This window comes from Aethalodelphis obliquidens, unplaced genomic scaffold (genome assembly GCF_003676395.1).
Source record: "Aethalodelphis obliquidens isolate GAN/ISIS:26980383/991018 unplaced genomic scaffold, ASM367639v1 scaffold43, whole genome shotgun sequence".
Lineage (NCBI taxonomy): Eukaryota > Metazoa > Chordata > Mammalia > Artiodactyla > Delphinidae > Aethalodelphis > Aethalodelphis obliquidens.
Genome location: NW_020837987.1, coordinates 4,957,532 through 4,978,808, shown reverse-complemented (window position 1 = coordinate 4,978,808; position 21,277 = coordinate 4,957,532). Strand labels below are relative to the sequence as shown.

At 41.7% G+C, this 21,277-nt stretch overlaps 2 protein-coding genes across 2 annotated transcripts in view; one reads left to right on the top strand and one right to left on the bottom strand.

Moving 5' to 3' along the window:
* The window catches only part of ZNF30 (zinc finger protein 30), a 73,982-nt gene extending 73,745 nt beyond the window's left edge, over window positions 1-237 (bottom strand). Inside the window, 1 exon segment of the mRNA XM_027079929.1 lies at window positions 67-237. Within this exon segment, the coding sequence (XP_026935730.1) occupies window positions 67-237 (171 nt within the window).
* Window positions 100-13,958, top strand: ZNF599 (zinc finger protein 599). Its single transcript, XM_027079377.1, has 4 exons — window positions 100-567; window positions 2,505-2,631; window positions 4,608-4,703; window positions 12,236-13,958. The coding sequence occupies exons 1-4, from the start codon at window positions 316-318 to the stop codon at window positions 13,759-13,761; spliced, it is 2,001 nt and encodes a 666-aa protein (XP_026935178.1). The 5' UTR covers window positions 100-315; the 3' UTR covers window positions 13,762-13,958.
* Window positions 13,959-21,277: the final 7,319 nt, after the last annotated feature.

Below are 21,277 nucleotides of genomic sequence, written 5' to 3'. Positions count from 1 at the left end.
ACAGTTTTCACAGAAAACAGGAAGTGAGCTCCCCAGTTCACCGGATGCAGTCAGAAATTACGTTACCCACAAGGCAGTGCCTCGAACGTCGGCGGCGGGCGCTGACTCAATGACTGACGGCGGAGGCCGGTATTCCCTGCTGCAGCTTGGGCGGAGCTTCTGGCGTCGGGTCTTAGGACGTCGTTTGGAAGTGGCCGGTATGTCCTTACTGGCCTTTCTGGCTGGAGCACTGGGCATTGGCCGCTTCTTAGAAAAAGGTCTTCAAGACCGAGCAAAGGACCGCGAGGAGAATGGGACCCACCTCTACGCTTTTGTATGAGCCGTGACCCCCTCTCGAGCGGGTTGTCAGCCGAGCACTCTCCGAGCTCGTTCCCAGCTTTCGGTCTCCGCAGGTCCCAGAGGCGGCTCCCGGGGCCTTGTGCTCACCCCACACCGCGGACACTCAGGTCCCAGGTGCCCCCGCCCAGGGCTGGCCTGAGGAGTCGGCTGAGCCCGCTGGACCGGCTTTCGTCGCCGCCTCTCGTCGTCCCACTCTGCCCACTGGGCCCCATGGCGGCCCCGGAGCTGGTGAGTGGAGGGTTCCGCAGGCCCATGTGCGCTGGGGTCGCTGTCAGCACAGTTCCACTCGCTATGATATAGGGAATCCTGGGACCTTTCGCCTTTTCCTCTTAATACTGTCGGATCTGGAGGTCCAGTGAGAATGGGGTGTGGGAACGACAGTACTAATCAATTCCAATCCAGGCTTCTGAATCCGGGCCAGGGGTTCAGGTGTGGAGAGGCACCCATTTCTGGCTCTAACCTTGAGCTTGTCGATTGGCCTCCATTCCCTTGGCCTCCATTCCCTCGGGTCTAAAATTGGACTATTAACTATTTTTCTCTTTCGGTTGAGGGAACTGGAGAGGATATGCGTGTGACGTGTGACCTTCAGTGCTCAGCAGGACCCAGAGAGCATCACTCTCGATGTGGTTTCCAGAGAGGGACTCTCCTGGTCCTGCTGTTATCTTAGTCTCACACCCAGGTGGAGTCTGACCCTCAGGCCTCCCTGCCTCGGGCCTCAACCCAGCTGAAAGCTGGGAGACTGGGATGAGAGAGCCTCTAGAGCAGAGGTGAGGTGGGAGCAGCGTTTTTGGAATTGCTGCTCCTCTAATAGGAGTAGAAGTTCCCTGGACAGACCAGAAGACAAGCCAGTCACTGAATTTATCTTTGCAGATGCCATCTGGGTACTACAAGTGAAGTTGGCTTGCCACTTATGGCAGTGAACCCATTTTCCAAGCACATTTACTTATATTTGAAAAGTGAATCCATTACAGTATTCCTTAATGACAGTGCATAGGAATGTTGTTTCTCAAGGCATGTAAACACATGGACAGGCCTTAAGTTATTCTTCAGCATGCCACCTTGTTTGCTCTCATCATAGCTCAGATCACCTTCAGAACTTCTCTTATTTACCCATTTTTCCTCACCTGACTTGCTCCCTAACTTCATTCCAGCCTTGTTCCACATCCACTCAGAGAGGTCTTCCCCAGTTGCCCCATCTAAAGTCTCCCGTATCGTAAAGTCTCCCATAATCTTTGTAGTCATCTCACTCACTTTTGGGTTTTTTTTCGGAGCCCTTAGGGCCATATGACTTTATCTTGATCATTTATTTAGTTTCTTGTCAAGGATCTTTCCTTGACAAGAGTGTGAGTCCTGTTCTCTGCTTTATCCCCAGGCTTAGAAGAGTGCAGGGCCTGTACCAGGTGTTCAGTAAGCAGTTGATGAATGAAAGATTCTACCGTCTGGGGCTCCCATCATACTTAAATCTAACTCCCCCACCGTGGCTGAACCAGAGGGACCTGGTTTCAAATCTTGCCCCTTCTCATTAGACCTGTGACTCTGGGCAGCTTGACTTTGAGTCCGCATTTGCTGAGTGTGAAATGGAGACAGTGATGGTGTTTACCCCATGGGCTGCAGGAGGATTAATGAAATTCACAAATACACACTGAGCACTGACATGTGCTGGGCACTGCAGTGTTTGCTTTATGAACATTTTCGCTTAAATTCCCACAACAACATGGTGAAGTTGGTAATGTGGAAATTGAGGCTCAAAGAAATTAGCATCAAAAGGCTGGATTTAAGCCCCAGGAAGTCTAGCTCCAGATCTAGAGACTTTTAGTTGCTTTAACACAGCATCTAAAGCCCTTAGGTGCAGGCAAACAGTGCAGACCAGTGAGGCTCAGCTGCTGCTGTGTTATCATTACTTGAATTACAGTAATGGACTCACAGTCCACACAAGATTACCACTGTTTTGTGTCACTCCCCAGTGGATTCCCATATAGGTGGCTTTTCTCTCCTGCACCTTTGTGTTCTGTCAAAGGCACCATCTACCTCCCTCCTGAGCCCAGCACAGACCTTGGTCCTCAGGAGATACTCAGTGATTCAGGCCTTGGGTCTCTCTGGACTTTTGCCACTAACCAAGCAGTAGACTCATACAGGCACCCCACCACTTCTCTTTGACTTTCCAGGCATTGGTATCATTTGAAGATGTGGCTGTAACCTTCACTGGGGAGGAATGGAGACATCTGGACCTGGCCCAGAGGACCTTATACCAGGAGGTGATGCTGGAGACTTGTGGCCTCCTGGTCTCACTGGGTAAGGCCTCACCTGTGTGGTACCCACAGCCTCTTTCATTCCACTCTCTCTCTCTAAGCATGGCTGGTTGAGAAGACCTGAGGAACCTGCCTTCCCTTCTCCCTCCAGCCCCAGCATGTTCTTATCTAACCTCCTCTTGCTTGGTTTCCTTGTCTGCATCAAGGATTGTTGTACAACAAACGCAATTCTTCTCAACACTTTTACCCAAGTGTCCAACATAAGCTGACCTCAATCTGACATTCTTATTACAGATTCCCATGATCTGGAATTCAGCTTGATTGGGTCAAATGTCCTCAGAGCCCAGTTAACAGGACCTGTGGTTAATGGGATGTTCTCCAAGAACATGGTGAATTAGACAGACAGGAAGCTATTTGTCATCGGTGCTACTGGTATCTTTCTAAGCAACACAATCTCAGCTAAAAGACTTCTTTGACCCCTGGTACCTGCACAGTCGTCCCTTACGTCCTAAGGCCTGTGCCTTGCTTCTCTGAGGCTATGGGAGTTAATTTTAGAGAGTACACAGACATATTTTCAAATGGCATTGATGGGCGTCTGAGAAGGCTATTTCTTTTTCCCTTCTTTCCTGCCTCTTGACTGTTGTTGAGAGAGTCTGGGCTTAGTGCTGAGTCTTCAGCGTTCACATGGCTGTTGGCTGATTTCCCTTCAGCAGAAAGAACAGTCGCAGGACTCACAGACTTGAGTCGGCAGCATGAGCTTGCTGGGACCATGATTATTTTTGTTTTATCATATTTTTATAGTAACCTTCCACTTAGCCCCAGTGAACTAGTATCTGTAAAGTGCTTAGAATAGAACTGGGAACACAGCAAGTGCCACACATGCATTTGTTATATATAATAAATTAATAAATCCCAAGTGTTCTCCCACCTAAACCTTAAATGTCCACTTTATCCAGAAATGGTTACCTCTGACAGGGCTCTCCCAGCCTTGTGTCCACATAGTCTCTCCCAGGAGGTCAGTCATCAGTGAAGTAAATCCAGTGTTATTTTATGACAATTGTGATTAGTTGTTGAAAGGAGACATCTGGGGAATAGTATTCCAGGTGGAGGGACCAACACGAGCCAAGTCCCTGAGGGGTCAGGGAGCTCAGGTCCAACAGAAGCGAAGGAATATCTGGTTCTCCTTTTCCACGGCCCCATCACTGAGCTTGGTGCCAGGAGTATGGCAGACATCAGTGAACATTTGCTCAGTGACAGCTGGGTGCACTCTGGCTTGCAGTACAGGATTTTCTAATCAGAGTTTCTGTGGTCCTGGTTTCTAAGTCATTGACTTCTCTCCAGAGTCCTCCTGTCCCTTAGCCTTCAAATTTGGCAACATATATTTGGCTGCATGTACCAGAAAACCACCTCATACAGGTTTCACCCTGAAAAAAGTTTATTACTTCACCTAATGAGAAGCCCTGAGGTGGTGCTGGCTCCTGGGTTGGTATCTACCAACCCAGTTGTCTCTGTTTGTCTGCTTTCTCTCCTTGGCCCAGATCATCAGGCCAGCATCCTTGAAGTGGCCACAGGATGATGCAGCAGCAAGTAAGGCAGCAGGTCCCCACATTCAGCCCTGTCTTCCCAACCTGGATTGAAGGCTTTTTCTTAAGAATGGGTAGCAATTTAGGTCATGGCCTACCTCAGATAACTGACTATCAGTTGAGTTAGTCTAGTGTTTTTAGCCATCCTTGGGCACCAGAATCACCTGGGGAGCTTTGAAAACAACCAGAGCTCAGTTTTTATGCCCAGAGATTTGGTTTAATTTGTTCTGTGTTTAGAACCAGGCATGTCTAAGTAGTTCTGATGCATGGGAAGGTTGAATCTTATTGATTTAATTAGGGAAAACCTTCTGGAAGGAGTCATCCCCTTTCTGGGGTTTCATGGTGGTGTGTTAAAGGTGTACACTCCAGTATACTTGAGAGTTTTCCTTTTGTCTTTACCTATATACCCATGCCCCATTTATTTCTCCATGCACAGGGCATCCTGTTCCCAAACCAGAGCTGATTCACCTACTGGAGCATGGGCAAGAACTAAGGACAGTGAAGAGAGGCCTCTCTAGAAGCACCTGTACAGGTGGGTGGCATGGCAGCTGGCAGACTACCAGGGAATGACTGTGTCTGAAATTCCATGGGCAGTTTCTTTTTGCAGCCTTCCTGGGGTCTTAGGTGGTCATGGAGCACTTTGAACTGTGTTTCCTCTGTCTTCCCAATCCCATCACACTCTTTGCCTTTACTAGGGTTGAAATGTGGTATACTGGGTAAGAGATGGGCTGTAAACTTGGCCACTTACTAGCCTCATGACCCTGGGGAAGTTGCATGATCTCCCTGTGCCTTTGATATCAACTCAAGGCTGAGTTGGTGCTACCTGCTATAAGAGATAACTCCAAAATCTTGGTGGGTCAACTGGTTAAGACTGTTTCTCATTTGTGCCATGGTATAATGTGGGTCAGCAGGGGAGCTCTGTACCACATATCTATTCAGGGACCCAGGTGTATTCTATTGTCAGTATGTGCCTGTAAGGTGGCCCTGGCATCATCCACCTGGCCAAGAGGAACAGGAGAGAAGGGGAGTAGTCATATCCACTTGCATACACAGTCACTTCCATTCACATTCCATTGACAAGAACTGGGCATTAGGCTACGTGTTTTGTCATAGAAATGTGGTTTAACCTTGTGCCCAAGGACAAAATACCAGGGATATGATGAACATATACTCAGTTTGCTAAACTTAGCCTATATTAGAAAAAGATAGAGTAATAATAGTTTCTGCATCACTGTATTGTTTGGGAATGTAATTAGATAACTTGAAACTGCTTATTAGGACATTGCCTGACCCAAAGTTAGTGGCTTAATAAATTTACCTACTAGTAATATTCATATATTATTACTCATAATGAATAGAGAACAATGATATCTCAAACTTCCTTCCAGATTCAGAAAAGACAGTCCTTTCTTTTTCTGCAGATTACTATCTCCAACTATATTTTGCATTCCCACTCTTTTCTACCTGCATCCAATCATTTATTTATCTATACATCCCTGCATGCATCCATCCTTCCATTTGTAAATGAGATGTTCAGAAGCAGTCCCTAGCCTTGTCATCTTCCTACCCTCCTGTCTTGTAAAACCTCAAGGGGACATTTGCCTTTGTCAGCTCCACTTCAAGTGCGTGGATAGCACTGACGCAGATTCATGATCTCTCCCCACTAGGGTTCCTTCAGGCTGCTCAGCCAGCCAGTGAGTATCTCTGGCCAGCGCCTCCTCAGCCCTGCTGAGTCTGTCTCAAGCCTTCACCCCTTCCCGCAGTTCTCACTTGAATGTTTCAAAGGCACTTCACACCCATCATGCCTAAAAAGGACCTCATGATCTTGCCCGTTCCTCTCGTCTCCCCATTTCAATTCATGGCCTTGCCATTCACTAAGATGAGAAAGCCAAAAACAAACTTGAACAACCCCTCAACACCTCCATTTTCATCATTCCCAATATCCAGCCATCCCTGAATCTTGATCATATTTCATCATACGTTTCTCCTGAATCCATCGTCTCCACCAGTTCCATCAGTTCCAGCACCATCACCCTAGTCCAGGCTATAATCATCTTTTGCCTGCATGATGCTAACAGATTCCTAACTGGTCCCCCCCATATCTGCTCTGTGCCTCTGATCAGCTTTATGTCTTACATCCACTTCCCCATCTACTCACACCTTATTCCAAATATCACCACCTCCCTAGCCACTGAGATCTCAGCATATGCCTAGTTCATTTTGAAAATAAAGGCCATTCACTTGTTTTTCTTGCCTTCTAACCCTTACTGATTTATCCCTGTGGGTTCCTTCTCACCTCTCAGAAGAGTTCTCATCCCCAGCCATGGCTAATTCCCCAAGCAGCATCTAGGTCATACTTTCACTTACCTTCTCAGGTGTATTAGTTATCTGTTGCTCTATAGCAATATTAAAAATCACTCATTATTTCATATTAAAATATCACTCATGTATTATCTCTCATCTGTGGATCAGAAATCCAGGCACAGCTTAGCTGGGTCCTCTGCAAAGCTGCAATCGTAGGCTGCTTGCAACATGTCAGCTTACTTCTTCAAATCAAGTAATGGTGTGAGAGACTCCAGCAAGAAAGATCTTACACGTATACTTTATCTCTTACATCTTACATTCTGTCACCTTTGTTATATTCTATTCTTTAGAAGTAAATCAAGGTCCTACTAGGATTCAGGCAGAGGGTATCAAAACTGTGTGAACATCATGAGGCAGGGATTATGGGGAACCATACATGAGTCTGTCCACTGCATCAGGGAATGTGCATCTTCATTTATTTCCTACCTCTTGTATATCTCCATCTTCTCTCTACTCAACATAAAAAACGTGGTCAAGTTTCTGACACTTGAGGGAAACATTTTAAAAAATAAATGCTCTTGGCTCTCCAGTGCTCTCCAAAAGTTGTTGACTCTATTTCAGCTGAACTACCAAGCTTCTTCGAGGACTTTTCTCATTCTCAGAAGAGACATCTACACAGACCTCCCCTTTACTATTTTCTGTAATTTTTGTACTGAGGGGTAATTTACACATAGTGAATGTACAAATCTTAAAGTTCATCATCATGAAATTTTACATATATATAAGCCAGAGTATCCACCACACAGGATAAGAAATACAGTATTTCCAGCACCTCTCAGGCTTTTTGTACTTCTCTCCTTATTAATATCCCCTTCTACAAAAGTAACCAGTGTTTAGACTCTGTCACCATAGATTAGTTTTGAAGGTTTATAAATGGAACTCCACAGTACACGATATTGCTATCTCTGTCTTCTTTTGATAATCATTATGACTCTGGAATTTACCCATGTGGTTGCATATATTTGGAGTTAGTTTCTCGCTGTGCAATATCTCAGTGAATTAATAGATTATATATACCTGTTTTCCTGTTGATGGACATTTGGCTGTTCTCCATTTTTGGAATATTATGAAGAATGCTGCTATGAATATTCTTGATCATATTTTTTGTTGGCTATAAGCATGCATTTCTGTTGGGAGTATACATACGAGTGGACTGGCTGGATCATGGTGTAGTTACATGATTAGCTTTAAAAGAAGCCATCAATCAGTTTCAAAGTGACTGCACCGTTTCACATTCCCACCGGCCACGTGTAAGAGTCCTCATTGCTTCAGATACTAGTGAGTAGGTGGTATCTGCCCCTTTACTCTTTGAGTAGGGGTATTTCTCAGCACCACAGTACTAAAAATGTTCTTACAGGTTACTGTTGACATTCTGATGGACAAATGCAACAACTGTGATAATGATAGGAGACAGTGGTCTAGAATTTACAGAACACTTGCCATGCACTGTGATGATTGATTTACATTTTCTCATGTAACCTTGTTATGAACTGAATATCTGTGTCCTCCCAAAATTTGTATGTTGAATCTCTAACACCCCAATGTGATGAAATTAAGATGTGGGGCCTTTGGGAGGTGATTGGGTTTAGATGAGGTCATGAGGATGGAGCACCCATGATGGGATTAGTGTTCTTATATGAAGACAAAGAGACCATGGCCTTTCCTAGGTGTGGTGTGTGGTGCTGGGGGTGGTGGGGAAGAGAAGGAGAGTTCTCTGATGTCTCTTCTTTTTTTTTTTTTTTTTTAAATATCTATTTATTTATTTATTTGGCTGTGTTGGGTCTTAGTTGCGGCACACGGGATCTTCGTTGCCGCGTGCAGGATCTTCGTTGCAGCATGCGGGATCTTTAGTTCCGGCACGTGGGAATCTTTTAGTTGTGGCATGCAGAATCTTTAGTTGTGGCTTGTGGGATCTTTAGTTACAGCACGAGGGATCTTTAGTTACGACATGAGGGATCTTTCGTTGTAGCATGCAAGATCTAGTTCCCTGATTAGGGATCGAACCCGGGCCCCCTGCATTGGGAGTGAGGAGTCTTAACCGCTGGACCACCAGGGAAGTCCCTTGGTGTATCTTCTTATAAGGATACTAATCCTCTCAGGTCCCTACCCTTATGACCTCATTTAACCTTAATTACTTCTGTAAAGTCCCTATCTCCAAATACACATTGGAGGTTAGGGCTTCAACACATGAATTTTGGTGGAACACAAACATTCAGTCCATACCAAAATTTGTTTTTTGAGTAAATACAGGGCTATTCAGATATTCTGTTTTTTCTTGTATCAGTTTTGGTAATTTGAGTCTTTTAAGGAATTTGTCCACTTCATCTAATTATTCTATCCATTACTTTTTAAGATGGTTTCATCTCAAAATGGTAAATTTTATGTTATGTATATTTTACCACAATTTAAATTTTAGGTATGTATTGTACATATCATTTTTATAATGCCATTAAAAACTGACATTCTCGGGCTTCCCTGGTGGCGCAGTGGTTGAGAGTCTGCCTGCTGATGCAGCGGACACGGGTTCGTGCCCCGGTCCGGGAAGATCCCACATGCCGCAGAGCAGCTGGGCCCGTGAGCCATGGCCACTGAGCCTGCGCGTCCAGAGCCTGTGCTCTGCAATGGGAGAGGCCACAACAGGGAGAGGCCCGCGTACCGCAAAAAAAAAAAATAAAAAACAACTGACATTCTCAAAAAAATAAAGATTGTTCATCGTACTTGTGTGTGTATGGTTTGCTTTTTTATTTGAATACTATAAAAAGTATCCATTTATGTTGTTGTATAGGATTTGTACTTTTCATTTAACAGTACATTACTAAGATTCATGATGCATGAAGCTATAGTTTACTCATTTTTTTCTTCTATGGTCATTTATATGAGTATAACACAATGTATTCATCCATTTTCATGGGAATTTTCTTGTTTCTAATTTTTTGTACCCACAGACAATACAGCCATGAAAATTCACATGCATATGTTCTCACAAACGTGTAGGAATTTCTCTTAGTAATATTCCTAGGACTAGAATTTGGGGATTATAAGTTAAGCAAAAGGAGAACTTTACTAGATGATGCCCTGTTGTTTTCTAAAATGGTTATTTATACCCACTTACACTTCACCTGCCTTGTATGAACAATTCCATGGATCCATACCCTAACACTTGATAAGTTTTTTCAATCAGGTGAATATAAAATGGTCTCTCACTGTAGTCTTAATTTGCCCTTCCCTCATATCTAAGAAATTTGAGTTATCTCTTCATATGTTGATTGGCCAATATACATCTGTGAAATATCAGTTCATAATACGTTCAGTTTTCATTTTGGGTGTGGAGTGTTGAAGTCCCCAGCTGTAATTGTAGTTTTGTCTATTTCTCCTTTCAACGCAGTTTTTGGTTTGTATATTTTGAGGCTCTTATATTTGGTACATACAGATTTAGGATTGTTATGTCTTCCTGTTGGATTAATCTTTTTATCATTATATAATGTCCCTCTTTGTCCCATTTTCTTTGCTCTGTAGTCTGTTAATATAGTCCTGATGTTAATATAGCCATCTTTCTTTGTTTACCTTTTTAAAAATTATATTTAGTTTAGTCAGATTGATTAGTCTTTTATAAAGAATGCTTCTGTATGTTTATGAAATCTTCCTTTTCCCCAAGATCTAAAAGATAGTCATTTTCACTATTTGTTAGAAGTTTTTGATCTTTAGCTTCTAACAGTTAAGTCTTAATCAGTCTGGAATTAATTTTTTGTTTTGTACAAGATAGAAATACAATTTCATTTTCTTCCATTGTGGCAAATAATTTTTCTACATTCATTTATTGAATACAGTCAAGCCCCCTACATATGACCAAGTTCTGTTCCAAGAGCACGTTCATAAGTCCAATTTGTTTGTAAGTCCGACAAAGTTAGCCTAGGTACCCAACTAACACAATTAGCTATATAGCACTGTACTGTAATAGGTTTACAAGACTTCTCACACAACTAATACATAAAAAACAAACACAAACGAAAAATAAAGAAAACATTTTTAATCTTACAGTACAGTACCTTGAAAAGTACAGTAGTATAGTACAACAGCTGGTATACAGGAGCTGGCATAGAGTGAACTGGCAAGAAGAGTTACTGACTGGAGGAGGTGGGAGATGGTAGAGCTGAAGGATCATCAGCAATAGGAGAAGAGCAAGCTGCAATTTCACACCTGACATTGATGGCACAGGTTCTGGTTCCGTGCTGGATTCAATTCTGTCTACCCTCTTGAAAAAAATGATCCAGTGATGTCTGGATAGTAGCTATTTTTTTCTTGTCATAGATGACACAGTAGCACTGGATTGCATTCTGAATGGCTGCTGCAACTTTTGTGTACTGTTTACGTTTGGGTCCTGTGCCTCAAAGACTAACAGTGCCTCCTCAAATAAAGAAAATTCCCTTGCCATTTCCTGCATCATGAATCTCTTTGGTTCTTCAGTTACTTCTTCTTCCTGTTGTCTCTCTTCATTCTTTCTCTGAGCCTCCAATTCCATCCAGTCTTCATTAGTAAGCTCCTTGTTCGCATCTTTGAAAGTTCACAACTTGAAGGTTCGTATATAGGGGACTTGCTGTATTCCTTCCTTTTTCCACTGGTGTCTCTGCTGCTTTTGTCATATATCAAAGTTCCATGTATACATTTCTGAGCTCCCAATTCTGTTTTTTCCTTTGACAATTTGACAGCTTATCTTATATCTATGCTACATCACACTGCCTTGGTGTATATGATTTCATCATAATCCTAATTCCTCAAAGGGCAAGTCCCCTTGCTTTATTCTTCTTCGGAGATATCCTGGTCTCTCTGTTATTTTATATAAATTCCACAATCAGCTTGCCAATAACCATGAAAAACCCTACTGGGATTTATCTGAAGTTGTATTAAATTTATAGATGAATTTGAGGGAAATTGGCAACTTTATATTATTAATCTCTTTTCATATAAATCTTCATTAATGTGATATGTTTTCTGGTTTACTTCATCTAAATGTTATCTATTTTGAGTTTGTTCACCTAGTCTTTACTAGATATAATAGACTCAATATTTGCACCCAGTTGCTTATCACTGCCCTGCCCCAACTTTCACACACTCCAGAATCCTAAGATTTTGTTTCTCCTCTTTCCCTGCCTCCCTCTCCACCATCTTGTCATCCTCTTCTCTTTGCCTGGCATTCAACATTCTCTCAAAACCCCGAACCTTTGTACTTTCAGTCATCTGCTACAATTTTTCTCCTAATCCCTCTGTCAGGGAATTCCTACTCATCTTTAGAAATAAGCTCATGTAGCACCTTGTCCAGGTAGCCTCCACTGACCTCTTTCTGTCTTCCATCTGGGCCAAGTTAGGTCCACCTTCCCTGTGCTGTCATAGCACTATGAGATATTGGAACACAGTCATTATCATTACTCTGTCCACCCTACCCCATTCTGGAGAGTGAGGAGGAGTCTCCACTCCAGATTTTCTATTCTGTACCAGATTTTCCTCCTGGGTTACCTTTTAAAGATGTCAAGAGTCCAAGGATCAGTAAAGAAAGAAATTTTAAACCTGGGTTTAAAAGATGTAAAAATGCCATAGACAGTAGAGGCTTTATTTTCACCTTCATTCTTCCACTAAAGTGGTAATTTATTTTGTTCTGTGTTGACATCACTAATAGGCACCTTTCTTATATTGGATTTCCTTCAGGTGAAAAAGCAAAACCTGAGATCACAGAGCTTACTGCTTCTCACCTGGTCCTCACTGAGGGAGCCCCTTTTGAGGAACGAGTGACACATGGAGCCTCAAGGCATTCCAGGCTGGAGCAAGCAAGGGATCAGGAAGAACTGTCAGAAATGCAGGAAGGGAACTTGAGGCCAGGAACAGACATCCACAAGGAGACATGCCCTAGGAAGTTGAGCCATAAACATGATGACTTTGAGACACATGATAGTCTTTATTTAAGGGTTTTACAGGAGCGAGTCACTACACGAGATGCTCTGCATGAACGTGATTCCCAAGAACCAGGAGGAGACCCTGTTACTGATGCAAGGAATAATCTCTACAGATGCAAGGAATGTGGAAAAGGTTTTAGCAAGAATTGGGCCCTTGTTCGGCATCAACAGATTCATGCTGGAGTGAAGCCTTATGAATGCAGTGAATGTGGGAAAGCCTGTCGTTATATGGCAGACTTCATTCGACATATGAGGTTTCATACTGGGGAAAAGCCATACAAGTGTATTGAGTGTGGGAAGGCCTTCAAACGCAGGTCTCACCTCACAGAGCACCAGCGTATTCACACTGGAGACAAGCCCTATGAGTGCAAAGAATGTGGTAAAGCTTTCACCCACCGCTCCTCTTTCATCCAGCATAATATGACTCACACTAGAGAAAAGCCCTTTTTGTGCAAAGAATGTGGGAAAGCTTTTTACTACAGCTCTTCCTTTGCTCAACACATGAGGATTCACACTGGAAAGAAACTTTACAAGTGCAGTGAATGTGGAAATGCCTTTACTCACCGCTCCACTTTTATCCAGCATAATATGACCCACACAGGAGAAAAACCCTTTTTGTGCAAAGAATGTGGAAAAGCTTTCTGTCTGAACTCATCCTTCACTCAACACATGAGGATTCACACTGGAGAGAAACCCTATGAGTGCAGCGAATGTGGAAGGGCCTTTACTCACCGCTCCACTTTCATTCGGCATAAGAGGACCCATACTGGAGAGAAGCCCTTTGAGTGCAAAGAATGTGGGAAAGCTTTTTGTGACAGCTCTTCCTTAATTCAACACATGAGGATTCACACTGGTGAGAGGCCCTATGAGTGCAGTGAATGTGGAAAGGCCTTTACACACCATTCTGTTTTTATCCGACATAATAGGACCCATAGTGGAGAAAAACCCTTGGAATGTAAAGAATGTGCAAAAGCATTTTACTATAGCTCTTCCTTTACTCGCCACATGAGGATTCACACTGGAGAAAAGCCTTATGTATGCAGAGAATGTGGAAAGGCCTTTACCCAACCTGCAAATTTTGTTCGGCATAATAGGATCCACACTGGAGAAAAACCCTATGAGTGCAAAGAATGTGAAAAGGCCTTTTGTGACAACTTTGCCTTAACTCAACACATGAGAACTCACACTGGAGAGAAACCCTTTGAATGTGGTGAATGTGGGAAGGCCTTCAGCCATAGTTCATCCTTCATTCACCATCGAAAGATTCACACCAGAGTTTAAAAGATGTAACAAGGCCTTTTGCAAATGTGTTCACTTCAGTCAATTTTAGTGAACTTATACTGGTGAAATACCTTTCCTTTTAAGTATAACTATTCAGGGAAGTCTTTTGCCCAGAGAAATATCTTACTCAGCATCTGAAGAGAAACATCATAATTTTCATCTCTGTGAAAGCTTTCTGTGGCAGGTCATCTAGAAATTGACCCAGCCTGCAGCTCTACACTACACCTGAGAGTCATCCACGAGAGAGACTCAGTGGTTGTCATGCATTTGAGGAAAATGTCAGCAACAGTTCTTCCTATGTTTATACTATAAATCCATCTCAAGAGTATTTTAAAAGAACAAAGAGATGTAGAAGAGAGGAAGGAGAAATGCATGTGTGGCTGCTTTCTGATTTCCCTGCCAGGCTATGACAATTTGTCAATTGTGTGTGTGCACATGCAGAGGGGATGAAGAGGGAGAGATCAAAAGGCCTCATCACCTTTATGTGTTTTCTTATCTATCTATAGTCAGGAGAATTGGACCATTGGGGCAGCTCTGCTAACATTTATTAAAAGTTCTTTGTTACAAAACACTGTCATGTCTACCCTTGAATATAAGGCCTGAGTCATGAAATACATATACATACACACCTACATATGCAGTCAATTCTTCTAATTCATGGTAGTTATATTCTATAAATTCACCACAAACACTGAACTAGTGAATACTGAACCATTGCTCCTAGTGGCAATACAGGTTTAAGTTCCTGTGAGCCTCTGTTCACATTTTCATCAACCAATCAGTACATAATCTTTTTATTTCTTTATTTTTTAATTTTTTTTTTTTTTTTGGCTGCATTGGGTCTCCATTGCTGTGCATGGGCTTTCTCTAGTTGTGGCAAGCGGGGGCTACTCTTTGTTGCAGTGCATGGCCTTCTCATTGTGGTGGCTTCTATTGTTGTGGAGCACGGGCTCTAGGCATGCAGGCTTCAGTAGTTGTGGCATGCAGGCTCAGTAGTTGTGGCATACAGGCTTAGTTGCTCTGCAGCATGTGGGATCTTCCCGGAGCAGGGATTGAACCCATGTCCCCTGCATTGGCAGCGGATTCTTAACCACTGCGCCACCAGGGAAGTCCCAATACATAATCTTTTATGGAATTTTTTTCTGTTTTTAAAGACACCTTATTTAATAAATGTTTCTTATGTTACATCCAATATTTCCTTATAATAAAAAATATTTTATATCATTTTTGTGTATTGTTACTGTACTGCTTTAACTTTTTCACTCAGTCATACATACAAACAGTACACATATGCAGTACTCATATAAAATAAACATGTAAACACTATACAGTATACTGCTCTACAGTACAGTCATGCAAAGAAAGTCCTAGAAACAATTAAAAATTAACCAAAATTAAAAACATTAAAACTCTGATTTTGATAGAACTGCAGGATGTGTGATGGGGCAGTGCCCTGAGTGGATTAATCTCCTGACCCAGGAAAACCAAAGGAGAGGTTGTTGCCGTGTTTTGCCATCTCTTCCAGGTCTTTGTTGGTGGGTTCCACTTCCTTCTCTGCCAGAATTTCTTCCATGTCTTCCGTCATGTCATTGAAGCCTTTTTTACTTATATGCCATGTGATATGCATTATGTGTTTGACACTGTCCTTTATATTTTCTGTAACACCTTCAAAGCCTTTGAAATTTTTCAGGCAGTCTGGCGAAGCATTTTCCTAACAGTTAATGATAGTAGTCTGCTTGTTATTATCCCAGGCTGTGCCAACACAATAATAGTGCATATGGTGACGGACATCCAGTAGTCCATCATGGTGGTTTCTTTTATTTATTTATTTAGGCCACACCATGCACCACGTGGGATCTTAGTTTCCTGACCAGGGATTGAGCCCGCACCCCCTGCAGTGGAAACACAGTCTTAACCACTGGACTTCCAGGGAAGTCCCATGGTGGTTTCTTTGTTGGTGTTGAGAACTTTGCTAAAAAGCTCCCTCATGTTGTGCTTTTATTATGTCCTGATTGAGAGGTTGGATAACATGTAGTATTTAGGGGTATGAAAAGATCGTTTAGGTTGGAGTGGGTATGTTCAATGCTGTCTTGTACAGTTTTGTTTTTTTTTAGTCGGTCTTCATCTCATGAATCCACAGCTTTTGCCACTTTTCCATCTTTTTCTTAGATTCATTACACTACTATAGATGTTACTTTTGTTGCAGGAAGGGGGATCCCTTCCAGGGCCCGAGAGTGGGCTCTTGTCTAACACTTGGAAATGCGTTGTCTGAGGAGACACACATGCTGACAAAGCAAGAGACTTTATTGGGAAGGGGTTCCCCGTGTGGAGAGCAACAGGGTAAGGGAAACCAGGAGAACTGCTCTGCCACGTGGCTTGCAATCTCGGGTTTTATGGAAATGGGGTTAGTTTCTGGGTTGTCTCTGGCCAGTCATTCTGATTCAGGGTCCTTCCTGTTGGTACATGCATTGCTCAGCCAAAATGGATTCCAGTGAGAAGGATTCTGGGAGGTTGGAAGGACATATGGACTGGTGTCTCCTTTCTCCTTTTGACCTTTCCCGAATTCTTCCAGTTGGTGGTATTCCGGTGGTATTCCGCATTCCTTACCAGGACCTCCTGTTGTAACTCATAAAAGTGGCTACTATCTTGCCTGGCCAGGGCAGTCAGTTTCAGTCAGAGTTTCCCCTGACACTTTTAACATTTCTGGAGTGGCCACATGTAGAGACTGGTGAATTTCCTCTTCCTAGTTTTGGATGTGCCATATTGTTGATTCATTAACATTGAACTCACAGCCAATGGCTGCATAAGTCATGACTGAATGAAGCTTATCTAACACGTGTATTTTCTCTATCATAGCCTTCTTGCACTACAAACACTAGACAGCACTTCAACACTGTGCTTGGGGGCCATTTTCAACAGCAAAATCACCCAAAAAGCACAAAAATTCAAAAAAGTGTGGCACTAAAGAGATTGCGAAAAGGACACTTTATAATATGAAAGCTGACACCAGAAGGCAGAGTGACACCGTGTTTGACCTTAGCTGGTAACATGCATGATGGGCAACTTCAAATTTTTTATCACTCTGCACATGTCTGCAAATGACTGCAAAAATGCTATGAGTATTGATTTGGGAGTTACAAATAAAGTTCAGTGAATAGGTGAATTCGCAAATAATGAGGATTGCTTATTAAAGATCACTGATGAATTTTGTTATATTTGTTTTTTTTTTCTCTTGGCTTCATTTGGAATAGTTTCTACTGCTACATCTTCCAGTTTCCTAATCTTTTCTTCTATGTGCACTCTCCCCTTCATCCCATCCAGCATATTTCATATCATAATTTATAGTTTTTATCTCCTTTAGTTGGATTAGGGTCTTCCTTATGTCTTTCATGTCTCTACTTCACATGTTCATTCTTCTAGCTTCTTAGACATATGGAATAAATTTTTCTGTTTTAATGTCTTCTACTTTTACTATCTGTCATTCTGCATCTGTTTTTTTTAATTGAAATATAGTTTATTTACAATGTTAATTTCTGCTGTTCAGCAAAGTGATTCAGTAATACATATATATATCCTTCATATTCTTTTCCATTATGTTTTATCACAGGATGTGAATATAGTTCCCTGTGCTATACAGTAGGACCTTGCTGTTTATCCATCCTATATATACTACTTTGCATCTGCTAATCCCAAACTCCCAATCCTTCCCTCCTCCACGCCCCCCTTTCCCTTGGCACCCACAAATCTGTTCTCTGTGTGACTCTGTTTCTGTTTTGTAGGTATGTTCATTTGTGTTGTATTTTAGATGCCACATATAAGTGGTATCATATGATATTTGTCTTTCTGACTTACTTCGCTTAGTATGATAATCTCTAGGTTCATCCATGTTGCTGCAAATGGCATTATTTCATTCTTTTTTATGGCTAAGTAATATTCCAGTGTGTGTGTGTGTGTGTGTGTGTGTGTGTGTGTGTGTGTACCACATCTTTATCCATTCATCAGTTGATGGACATTTAGGTTGTTTCCATGTCTTGGCTATCGTATATAGTGCTGCTATGAACATAGGGGTGCATGCATCTTTTCAAATTATAGTTTTGTCTGGGAATATGCCCAGGATTGGGATTGCTGTATCATATGGTAGCTCTATTTTTAGTTTTTTGAGGAACCTCCATACTGTTTTCCATAGTGGCTGCACCAATTTATATTCCCACCAACAGTGTAAGATTGTTCCCTTTTCTCCACACCCTCTCCAGCATTTATTATTTGTAGACTTTTTAATGATGGCCATTCTGACCAGTGTGAGGTGGTACCTCGTACTTTTGATTTGCATTTCTCTAATAGTAATGATGAGCATGTTTTCATGTTATGCCTGTTTTAAGTGACTGATTTTTCTTCTCATTTTGGGTTATATTTTCCTGCTCCTGTGTATCACTGTTTATTTTTGATTGGATGTCAGACATTGTGATTTGGGAATATTTTTGTATTTCTGTAAATATTCTAGTAGGGAGACTGGCATTCTTGCAAAAAAAATTACATAAACAAATGTAAACTGACAACTCCGACAATGCTTGTGAAAGATGGAGTCCTCAGAAGGACCATCAAGACCTCTCTCAATTCTCTGCATTTAGGCACCTGTGGGTCTGCCCTCATATATGTCTCCTAGGGGTTCAAGTGATCACTGTGATCAACTTTTATGTTTTAATAAAATGAAACCTTATCAAGGCTACACTATTTGTACAGTTACAAATAGTAATCTATCCATGTTTCTTCTATTTGCATTGGTCTGATATATGGAAGCATAACTGGATTGCTTGTAGGACCAAGCCCCACAGTTCTTTCTTTAACCAGGTACTACCTGGGAGTCTACATGGGGCCTAGAGGTGTAGGTTAAGGCTCCCCAAAGGGTTTGTTTTTAAAAAAAACATGAATCAGTTCCCACCATGGAGAATCTGTGCAGTTTTACACTGTCTCTGAGCCTGGGCTTCTTTGCAGAAACTGGAAGACCTTGTAGTAGAAGCTGGGTGCCTGCAACAGTAACTCCTGGAGGTGGGATCCACTCTTCAGTGTACCATAGCCATGCCCAGTACTTGTTCCCTTATTGACCCAGTCTGTCCCTGGCGCATAAGGAAGGTGCCCCTTTGTTTCCAGGTTCCCCTTTGTTCTTAGGATGAAATCCAGACCTCTGTTATGTCAGGAAAGATACCTTATGCTCCAATCCCTCCCTGCTCTGTTTTGATGAATATACTCCCAGCCACCTGAAACTACCTCTACTCAGCAAACCTTCTTTCTCTCCCTAAAGCCCAGTCTATCCAGTTATCAGATGTTCAGATGTTCCTCTCTGCCAGGAACAGTCTCCTGAGAATTCACTTTTCTCCCAGGTTTCCAGGTGATGCTGATGTTGCTGGTCCAGGGGCCACATGTTGTAAACTACCGATTCATTCAATTATTTAAAAATTCACATATTATCCTAACATTTCCTGTGTCCTTGTCTTGGGCCTTATTTTTACTGCCTCAATTCTCACATGATTTACAACTAGGAAATGGGTTGTTATCTTCCATATCAATTACAAAATTTAAATCATTATATAATATAGCAAACTAAGGTCATCAACAAATGGTTGCAGACTTGGTTGTTTTCTCACGTAAATGCTAATTATTAATGAGTAATCCTGTATGAGACTATTATTCTTACAAAAATAGTTTTAAAGGAGAAATAAAACTATAAACAATTAAGCAATGTCATTACATATTGGAACCTGCCACCCTTTTAGAAAGATTTTTCTCAGTGTAATTGGTGACCACTTACAAACTTTGTTCTGCCTCTTTCTTTACATGTTCAGTCTTGGTGTGTAATTTCCATTAACCTGTCTACTAGTGAGTCCTAATAGAGATAGGTTAGCTCAGTTACAAAAGTATCTATCTCTTTTGGAGATAAAAGCTAGCAGGTATGGTTTGTGGCACTCTGAAAATTACCCTGAAATATATATGATTTCATATGGCATTTAGATAATTTGCTTGGGCTTCTCCCTTTTGCCATACTTCTGCTAGAATCTAAGATGTAGCATCTAATTTCCCAAGAATAAAGAAGGCTAGCTGTGTATTGTGTATTGGGGGTTTTTTCCTTTCATTTTTTATTGCAAGATATATAATATAAATTTTACCATTTTAACCATTTTTAAATGTACAATTTAATAGTATTAAGTATTGGGCTTCCCTGGTGGCATGGTGGTTGAGAGTCCGCCTGCCGATGCAGAGGACACGGGTTCGTGCCCCGGTCTGGGAAGATCCCACATGCCGCGGAGCGGCTGGGCCCATGAGCCATGGCCGCTGAGCCTGCGCGTCCGGAGCCTGTGCTCCGCAAAGGGAGGGGCCACGGCAGTGAGAGGCCCACGTACCGCAAAAAAAAAAAAAAAAATAGTATTAAGTATTGATACATTCATAATGTTGTGCATCCACCAGCACTATCCATTTACAGAAACTTTTCATCATCCCAAACAATAACTCTGTATCAATTAAACAATAACTCCCCTTCCCACCCTGCCCCCAGTCTCTGGCAACCTATATTCTACTTCATGTCTGTATGAATTTGCCTATTCTAGGTATCTCATATAAATAGAATCATAAAACATTTGTCATTTTGTGTATGGCTTATCTCACTTAGCATAATGTTTCCAAGGTTCATCTGTATTGTAGCCTGTATAGAATTCCATTCCTTTTAAGGTTGAGGAATATTCCATTGTATGTATATGCCACATTTTGTTTATCCATTCATCTGTTGATGAAAATCTGGGTTGTTTTTTGCCTTTATGGATACTGTGAATAATGCTGCTATAAATATCCGTGAGCAGTTATCTGAGTCCTAAGCAATTGGGTACGTGCTTTCAACTCTTTTTTAATTTTTGTTTTTATTTTTGCTTTCAACTCTTTTGAATGTATATCTGGAATTGGAACTGCTTAAAAATATAATTCTATAAATATATTTAACTTCTTGAGGAACCACCATACTGTTTTCCACAATGGCTGTACCATTTTACATTCCCACAAGCAATGCACAAAGGGTCCCAATTTCTCCACAACGTCACCAACACTTACTTGCCTTTCTTTTTTCTTTTTTTCTTTTTTCTCTACTATAGCCATCCTGGCAGTGTTAACTTGTATCTCGTGGTTTTGCATTCGATCTTAGCCAAAAGGCCAAGAAGCAATTCACTTAGGTTTTGATTTGCATTTCTCTAATGACTAATTATGCTAACCATTTTTTCATGTGCTTATTAGCCATTTATGTATATTCTTTGGAGAAGTGTCTATTGCTAGTATTCTGAGTATGTTTGCATCCATATTCATAACGGATATTGGTCTATAGTTTTGGTTTTGGTTTTGTGTTCTTATGGTGTCTTTGTCTGATTTTGGTATCAAGGCAATTCTGTCATTATAGAAGGAGGAAGTGTTTCCTCCTCTGCAGTTTTTTCAGATTGTCCTTTCCCCTTGAATGGTCCTATCATCCTTGTTGAAAATTAAT